General features: G+C 35.0%; 1 protein-coding gene across 1 annotated transcript; it reads right to left on the minus strand.

The window, feature by feature from the left end:
* Positions 1–6,598: 6,598 nt before the first annotated feature.
* LOC129571018 (multiple inositol polyphosphate phosphatase 1-like) lies at positions 6,599–8,464 on the minus strand. The gene is made up of 6 exons (XM_055450752.1): positions 8,216–8,464; positions 8,057–8,148; positions 7,837–7,968; positions 7,503–7,718; positions 7,167–7,403; positions 6,599–7,097 (listed from the first exon to the last, which is right to left on the minus strand). The coding sequence occupies exons 2-6, from the start codon at positions 8,123–8,125 to the stop codon at positions 6,609–6,611; spliced, it is 1,143 nt and encodes a 380-aa protein (XP_055306727.1). The 5' UTR covers positions 8,126–8,148; positions 8,216–8,464; the 3' UTR covers positions 6,599–6,608.
* Between the last annotated feature and the right edge of the window lie 873 nt (positions 8,465–9,337).

Below are 9,337 nucleotides of genomic sequence, written 5' to 3' on the forward strand. Positions count from 1 at the left end.
TTACAGGGCTTATTTTTATGACCAACCTCGCCTGAAAAAATACTGCCGCATGTGAAATTCGAAAAAGTCCGAAAAAAACCACCCTAATAACCATTGCGCTTCATAGCATTGCATTCGGCAAATAATAATTTTTCCCATTTTTTTTTTTGGTTTCAGTTACATCGATCGGTGGATGAAGTGATGAGTACTACCGTTGTCGCCACCACAGATTCGACGAAAGCAAAAGAAGAAGAAATATGCCAAGAAAACACACCGTGCGGCTGGGCTGTATACACCCCTTTCACACGCAAAATTGACTATTTCATGAAGAATACGTAAGTATCAAATCGAAACTGACACAGCCCAAACTGGATCGAATCTGGTTGAAGCAACTTGGATCAAAATGTTCCATTCTGTAATATTCAATTGAGATGCAACAATGATGAAAACAAAAAAAATTCGATTTGATTCGGAAAATCGAAAATAATGAAATTTAAAGATCAAGATATGAATGAACATGAATCCAGAAAAAAGATCGTTTTATACGTATGTTCTATCAAGTATTTGAAAATCTATCTTTTTTTTTCCAAAAAATTTCGATTTTCCAATCAAACGCTCGGTAGAAAATTTCAACCCATTTTACAATTTTAACCCATTGAATTTTTCAAATTTGTCAATGAATGAAAAAAAAACAGTTCGTCCATATTGTGTACTTATGTATATTTTGAAAAAATGTTCAATTTCAGATGTGTGTGCACATCGGACAATAATACGGTATGCCTAAAGACTGACGACGATATCTCTGCCAGTGCATTTGTGTATCGTTGCCGGCCACTCAACAACAGCGGCGACACAAACTCATCGTGAAAATCTTCAGATTCGCATCAAGCACGTTTAATTCGCGTTTAGTTTTTCTTTGTATTTAAGATAACAATAAAAATTCACAGTCGCATTAACTGAGCTACAGTGCCAGCCAATAGCGGGTTGCTGCCATATTTCGTTTTTCTAAGTAAGAAAAACATTTCAAATTTTCGTTCAAGAAATGTGTCCGTTTAAAGCCGTTTTTATTATTTGCTTTTTCCATTTTCAAAAGAAAGGTTTAGTTTGTTGATAGTTTTATGAAAACTATTTAGAGAACATGTTGATCATTTGCAAGTGATCATTTTGATGGGGTTTTTTTATGTATAAAATACATGGTTGATTGGGAGTCAGAGATCATACACACTCGCACACACACACTTGACCGACCACATCGAATCATCAATAACTATTTATATTGCAAATCATTTGATATGATTTCAGTCATACCCCTTGAATAGATTGCTGCTGAATAAAATGTGTATTCTGTTCAAAACCTGAATCTTTTAATTTTCAAAATATAGAGTCTTACGATTTTGTCTGAGAGAAACAAAAAGAAAGAAAATGTAAATTAAGAGTAATAGTATTCACCAATAAGACTTTGTATTATAATTTAAACAATTTTTGGAAATGAATCGGTGTTCGAATTAAGAAAAAAATGGAACATGAATGTTCGAAATTCAATGGAGCCGGTTTGTCGAATTTTGAAACGCAAAGCTTGCGATCGAACAGCTCAATTGAGTTCATTTTCGACACGATTTGCTTCCCATGCTATTGTCAACATGAACATTATTTTGTAAGAGGATCTTTTTTTTTGTTTGAATTAAAATAAAATTGAAATTGACTTAATTATTGTTATTTTAAACTATGTGGTTTTCATTCGATACGCAGTCTATTTTTATAGTCGTATAAAATTTACATAAAACGGTAAGAGATCAGCATGTGATTTTTTTCCCAAACCATTCATTTTCTTTCATTGGAATAGCTGAACGTTTTTGAATGAAATTCGAAATTGCGTTTTTTTCCTCTGATTTAAATCAAAGAAAAAATACTTGAAAAATTAGAAAAGGAACGTGTATGGTTATAAATTGAGATTATTGATATAGTTTTTAAATATGGATATTAGGTTTTTGCTCTTGAAATGTCGCCAAACAATAACCTATCGGGGAAGTATGTTTTCGATTCAAAAATATGAGATTTGCATTTTCATCATATTTGGTCTTTGTCTCGAATTAAACCAGTTGTGCCAAAAAATAACAACAGATAGTGTATTTAGCATTTTGACTCTTTTTTATGCGGCGCAAAAAAACATAATGAACTCGTTTCGGTTACTTTCGGATTCGGAATTTTAAAATAAATCTGACGATCGATAATGCCGACGAATCAAATGAAGAAAAAATTGGTTCATGAGAACCAAATTAATTCTCATAGAGCCTCTATGTCACCAGACAAAATCAAACCACTTTAATGATGCTGAAAAATCTTTGCGTAAATATTGTGACTGTATTCCAGTTGACTGATTTCGGAAGTTTGAGCGAAAATTGATTGACTCAAAACTCAAACAAAATAGAGTTAAGTTCAGTTCAATATTTAGTCAGAATATCTGAAATTAGATGCTTGGCTATAACATTTACACGAAAACATTTACATAAACGTGACTATGTTCATACAAAGTTTAATTTCAATCAGTTTGGCTAGTTTTAGTCGTTTTCCGAATACTATCTCAGTGACTGTTAGTATCACTAACTTAGTAATTTGATATACGGAAAGTTCATCACACAAAATTAGTTTAAATTGCCTGACTATCCCTGTGAAAAAATATTGACTATTACATTTGCCGATAATTTCATAAAATACGATCGATCATAATTTTGATTGGTACGTTTCAAATGTTTAAATCACCCAAAATTCGGTTTAAATCGAGAATTCAACACAGTAAAAAATGAATGTCCATATTTAGGCGGAATTACGACTGGTAGAGGCGCCCAGTCTTATATTTTGTCTAGCAAACGGAGTTTCAGACGAAATACCGACTAGATCATAAGCAGAATTTCGCCTGCAGCTCAAATTACTAGCAGAATTATCGGCTGAATGCGTCTTTAGCTGAAAAAACGCCCAAATGTAGACTTTTATTCTTTGCTGTGAACAGATGCATCATTTCTGCTTCATTTTATAAATTTGTGAACTATTAGTAAGCATCTATACAACCATACTCTTTCAGTTTTGACAGTTTTGCTCTTATACAAGTTCGTAAGCATCTAATAATGATCAACCGATTTGTTTTGAGATTAAATGAAATTGAACTAAATTACGTAATTTAATATGCACGTCCCGAGTGTTTCTCTTTCATTTCCTTTCCTTCCAGAATAAAATGTTGGTGGTAAAATTACATGATATGCCATGATATCTTTTTTTCCAATATCCAATCGAATTGGCTTAACTTTCGTTCACGATTTGAATGCGATTGCGATCACAGAATCCTATTGGAAAAAAAAGAGAGACTTTTTGTCAAGCACATTTTTTGATCAGATGCATTTTTCAAAATTTTATTCTTCGCTGGAAAAAAGACCAAAAATTACAAACGGAAACCAAACGACAGTGCCGACACATAACAAGTGTGTGTTTCAAATTGATGAGAATGAGAATCAGCTTTAAAGTGAGCAGCCAATATCTGAACCCAGCACTATTTAAATGTTTCACAAAAAGCTTAAAAATCACATTCATTAAGGAAAAATAAATTCACGCTATAAACCAGTAGCTAGCTATACACCGAACATGTTACTCTACATATACTCCAAATGAATTATCTATTGGATTCGCTTGCTTGCCTAAGTCGAATATCATTCTTCTCAGAAGTAACTCCAGTCCAAAGATTGCTGTTTTTTTAAGCTTTCCTACAAGATTTCGAATTCTGCATGTGTTTTGGCATTATTCTTTTTTTTTCATACACTTACACTTCGTGGAATTACCTAAACAGCTCGACTTCCTTCTTCATTATTTATTCTGTGATTTATCTGTGCAATGTTATATATGCATTCTTTTCAAGCACATTTACTGGTCAGATGCTTAACATTTGATTTTCGATGATAAAAAAGAACAAAAATAATAGCATTTGTATCGTATGATTAAGTCGAACGACACACAACAAGTTTGAATTTGAAATTGATGAGAATGAGAACCAGCCTTAAGATAAGCAGCCAAAATCTGAGCCCAGCGCCATCTGACAAGGATTTGACAATCGATGGTACGGAGGGAAATTTGAATGAATTTCGTTGGTTTTGCAAATCACATACATTCAGGTGCCAAAAGGTATGTTTGTCCCATTTATCTAAAGACACAAACGATTCGTTTATTTTATGGGCTCGAGAGATAATGAGAGGCAAGCCAAGATTTTCATGGTCATCTTGCATCTTCTTTATACTTGCATTGGAATTTCACACAAACCAAGCCACCTGCTGATAAAATTGTTATTTTCATTGACATTTTTGGTTTCGTTTGTGACAAAATGAGAAGAAGAAGAAGAAAAGCAACAGCGGCAACGACAACAGATGAATATAAAGAAATGCAATTGCAGCACATTTCGGCGTGGTTTTGCAAAGGCAATCAACATAAAAATATAGCAGCGATTAAAACGGCCGAACACCATCATCATCAATATTCTCGGTGAAAAATCACTGAGAGAGAGAGAGAGAGAGAGAGAGAGAGAGTGAGAGAGGAACACACACACACATCTTATACCACACACGCAACACATAATTCCAAACATCACAGTATATTCATCGAAGGAACCATTTGAATGGAGATCGTGCGAACGCTCCCGCTCGCATCACTCAGACGCAATGGAAGTACGAGCGTGAGTAAGGCGGCTCGAAAAACGTACTCCACTCTCTCTGTTGGTGTGCGGGTATCGTCTTCTATATCTACTTTCATCTTCTATCTTTATATATATAAAATTTCTGAGGTTAATGTATGTGACGAATGTTTGAGCTATTGACTAGAGATATTCATTCCCATTTTTTGTGATGTGTTAGGAACCCCAAGAGAAAGGTTTATAACTACTCATCATGTGTGTTTGACCTTTCAATGATAAATTATGACCGTTTGAATTTTGACCTGTTTTTACATTGTCGGGTCCAAATCGGGAACACTGTTTCATGGCCATATCGTGGCCAAGTTGAAGCCGATCTGACAGTTTTTAACCATTAACAGCATCTACTCTTGAAGGCCTTCAAAACTGCATTTAAACTTTTTTAATTGAATAGCGGAGAAAAATTTTGGGCCCAATGTGTTTGGTAAGTGATTAAATAAATTAAGATTCAGCTATTTTTTCAGTTGAAGAAAAAAACTGACTAGTGCTCGATTCGATTTTGTTGATTCCAGGATTCCACAGAAAACACGTATACAGAATGAGTGCCCACAGCGAGAAACTTCGTCGTTTAGACACAGATGCGGACGAAGGCGAATTGGTCGATCTAGCTAACGAAACATCGACATCTAAGGAACCAAAAATGATTGGTCCCGATGAAAACTATCGACTACGCCACGGACTTAATGTCAACATTCAAATTAAGATTTTCGATCATCTCACCGTGACCGACTTACTTCAACTTTGCGTGCAGAGCGGATATTTCCTGGCTTTAATAACCGAACAGGTCAGTTGATCGACTTCACTAAAACCGCAAAGAAACCAAATCAAGATGCAGATTCGTTGGACGACAAATAAAATCTTCCAGGTTTTCGGTAAATCGATGCGCAAGAATAAGATTGCCGAAGACGAAGAGGTGTTCGACTTGGAACATTTCTTGCAACTTGTGAAACAGTATTGTGCCGTTGGTAGACTGATCGATGTTGAGCTACATTTCAGAGGATCGATCGCAAATATAAATCTTTGCAAAACCAACGCCATGAATAATCTGACCAAACAAAAAAAACTTGAATGCTAACAATATCTTAGCGATAAAGAGTGTACGAGAGACCATAAAACTTTCATTTTGGCAAACATAATATTTCATGTAAATTAGCATAGTAAAAACTTTGCTGCTCTGCTTGATATAAACGATCTTTGTACGTTGATTGTGTAGAACTAAAGAAAAATCACAAAAGAGTTCGTCCAATGTTATGAGCAGCGCATGTTTTTTTTTTTGTTTTTCTAAAACGGACTGATAGATCGTTATAAAACAATGGACACTCCAGATATCTTCAGTGTAGCTGAAAAAATACTGTATCTGTGTGTACACTATTCGCAAAGGGTTGACATTAACTACGCTTGCCAAAAATGCAAAATGAATGTGCGCGCACAATGGGAATATAAGCCACAGATAGTACACTGAGAAAAAATGACCTAATTAGTTTTTTTAAACCGAAGTTAAACGGTATTTATTGACATGGCTCAAAGACACTTTTAAACGTTTTTTATTTTCGTAACTGAAAAGGTCTATAAATGGCAATTTTAAACTTTTTCAGCCATGTCAATAAAAAACGTTTAAAAGTGCCTTTTTAAACTACGGTTTAAAAAAATCAAGTCATTTTTTTCTCAGTGTATGCTACAGTGTTTTTTTCAGTTTTTATAAAACGGAAAAAATGAACCTTTTTCCTAGTATTTAAGTAGAATTTGAAATATTTGGTTTACATGTTCGAATAACTTGATGTTTTATTGCTTGGGTAAAATTTGAAATTTTGTTGGAAAAGTAAAACATTTTGAAGATTTGATTTGAATAATGTCAACTGTAAAATTTCAAAGCATTTGATAGAAAATCAGCTTCTTTTGTCTTTTATTTTTTCTGTTTAGGTTGTTTAACTCTTTTTGGTTTTTTTGGTTGTGGTTTGCAATGATCAAATTGCTTTTTAAGATGAGCTAAATCGCATAAATTATTTTTGCATCCTGGCAAGGGCATTTCTTCTTCATTTAAAAAGAACTTAACCGTATTGTTATTGTAGAGGACGCCAACGAAATTTGCTGCCATCGGACTAAATGTACTTGTTTTCCATATGCGCTTTGACATCGCTTCATAGTTATTTGCTGTAAGTTTTGGTTCCTGTTTATATGCACCCATGGCGGTGAGATGCGACAATAGAGCAGGTGAATGGCTGAAGTATGCGGTAACTTTGGGCCCACTGGGAACACTCAAATGTTTCATCATATCGATAACGGATAGACAATGTACATTGTAATTCAATTCATTTCCAGATGGGCCTTCCGTATAAAAAGCCTTCAAGTCTTTTGAATACTCAAGTACCTCTAGTTCTTTCTTCGAAAATATCTAGAAAAAATCAACAACATTTCAATTAGTTTTCAACCTCATTGAGAATCCAATGAAATTGATACTCACCGAACACCAGACACTTTTCCCATCAATATCCCAAGACTGTTCATATCGACATAAATCGTACATGCTCTTGACTCGTTCCGCTTTGGTTTTATCATCCTCAACATCAAAGTAAAACTCTTTACTGACTCGTTTGATTATATTTGTGTACACCGGCAATCGTAGAAATCGATTTGATTCAGAGTTTGGATCGTCGTCGATTTTCTTGTTTTTATCATTAAAATCGACATCTTTATAAGCCTGTTGAACAATTGTTGTATTGACCATTACAAAACCGTTTTGCAAAAAATATTCTGCTGCTGTAGTGCATTACAGACAATACGATTGAACATTTCGTACCTTAATTATATCTTCGCCATCGTCATCGGCCACGTTCTGAATTGCTTTACGCGCTGCTTCGCCTATTATTGAGTCCAAAAATACACTAGAACTCTCTATGGTACGTGGCGTATTGGCGCACAATACATTGAAATGATCTTTGTCATAAGGGCCTTTGAAAAGATGCTGGAATCTTTCTTTATAATTTCGGGCGACAGTCTGAAGCTCTTTTTTACCCTAATGAAATGAAACGAACAACAAAATCCAATAAATGCTGAAGCACCTCACTGATCAGTAATTACAGACGCTTTTAATTGCTTCAACTTCTTAAAATAAACATCAAAATTGAACTTACATTTTTAGTCAACATTCGATCTTGATCGTAGGTAGCATTCCATTGCCATTTCTTCAAATTCTCCCAATTCTGTTTTGATAATGGACATTTTTCTTTGCTATTGGATATTTTCTCAACCATTTTATTACGAATCTGCGAAATTATTAATTAAAATTAAATTGAATTAAAGAATCTCACACTCAATCCAATGAAAAATCTGCAATTATATCTATGAACTCACGGTGGGTAATTTCTTGAATAGGTCGGTTTCCTTTTCTTTTGCTGATCGGCTTCCATGCCGAATGAACATCCATATTTTAACAGCATTTTTGCCTGACAAAACAAAATATTAACGAAAGTTTTTTTTTTAAATTTAGTTTTCAATCAAATTTGATGTTACCATGAAATTTTCCTAGTGGAGTATTATGTGGAACAGCAAAATATGATTGAACCGATGAGGAGTGTTGTGCTGCAAATTTAAATATGTCATCGCTTTGTTGAGTGAACGCTACTGGTTCGCATTGAGCCCAATTTCTAAATGAAGGAAATAATCACAAATATAATTTATAAGGTAATTTGGTGTTGATTGAGATTTGGTGTTAGTTGGGACGCCTTCGATATTTCATATAAATGGACGTGCTAACACCACCTGTCAAACTAAAAAATGTCAACCTTGATTAGTCATTAACATTCATGTGGTTTTTGTAAAAATACACACATTCCTCGCAGCTGCCAAGTCAAAAGTTTCAAAATTTATTTTTAAAAAATCAAAAAAAAAAAATTCAAGATTTTTTGGTGTGAACATTTTCCACCGGACAACCAACATAAAATATGTGCATTCATAGTATTTTGAGTGCTCTTTAAGGTGATAAAAAAGTTACGCGTGTATCGTGGTGACAACCGCATTTTTTCTCCATCCGAAAAAATAATGCCGTTGAAAAATGTGAACGTTGACGCTCATTTTTGTGTTAGTTGGGACCAGAGGTCGCAAGCGGGCCAAAAAATCGGCCCGACGCCCGCCCGAACTGCTCCAGATCGTGCCCGAAGACCGCTCGACGCCCGCCCGAAATTGAAAATTTGGCCCGACTCCCGAAAATGCCCGAGCTCGGGTGCTCGGGCAATACGGAAGTTTCGGGACTCGGACGCCCGTCGGGCGTCGGATAATTCCGGGTCGGACGGGGTCGGGAATTTCGGGACATATAAACCATTCAAGATAATTTCGCCAACAATTTGGACAGATCTTCAACGATTAGACGAATTAATATTAGCAACATAGAAGGAATTCGAAACGATATGGGAAAACCGGGCACTAAAAATGCGTTCAACAACAAAACCAACATTCGGTGCTTTCGATATTACAAATGTGAAAACGGTTCCAAATTGAAACTAGCCATGAGTTGATTTGTTCCCTTATATGAAGAATTCTCCACGTCGTCTTTTGGCAGGTGAATTTTTCTGTTTTGCAAATTCTAAACATGGCATTGGTTTCAATGAGTTCTGTTGGTATATAGGAACTCATTCA

The sequence above is a fragment of the Sitodiplosis mosellana genome, unplaced genomic scaffold, assembly GCF_009176505.1.
Source record: "Sitodiplosis mosellana isolate CC-2019 unplaced genomic scaffold, AAFC_SMos_1.0 Smas_scaffold_1073, whole genome shotgun sequence".
Taxonomy (NCBI): Eukaryota; Metazoa; Arthropoda; class Insecta; order Diptera; family Cecidomyiidae; genus Sitodiplosis; species Sitodiplosis mosellana.

Excerpts from the sequence above, each read along its gene's own strand:
- LOC129571018 (XM_055450752.1), bottom strand. The coding sequence starts at position 8,125 with ATGTTCATTCGGCATGGAAGCCGATCAGCAAAAGAAAAGGAAACCGAC. Across the intron at positions 7,969-8,056 it reads TATTCAAGAAATTACCCACC|ATTCGTAATAAAATGGTTGA; the intron begins GTGAGTTCATAG and ends ATAATTTCGCAG. Across the intron at positions 7,404-7,502 it reads ATGGCGAAGATATAATTAAG|GCTTATAAAGATGTCGATTT; the intron begins GTACGAAATGTT and ends ATTGTTCAACAG.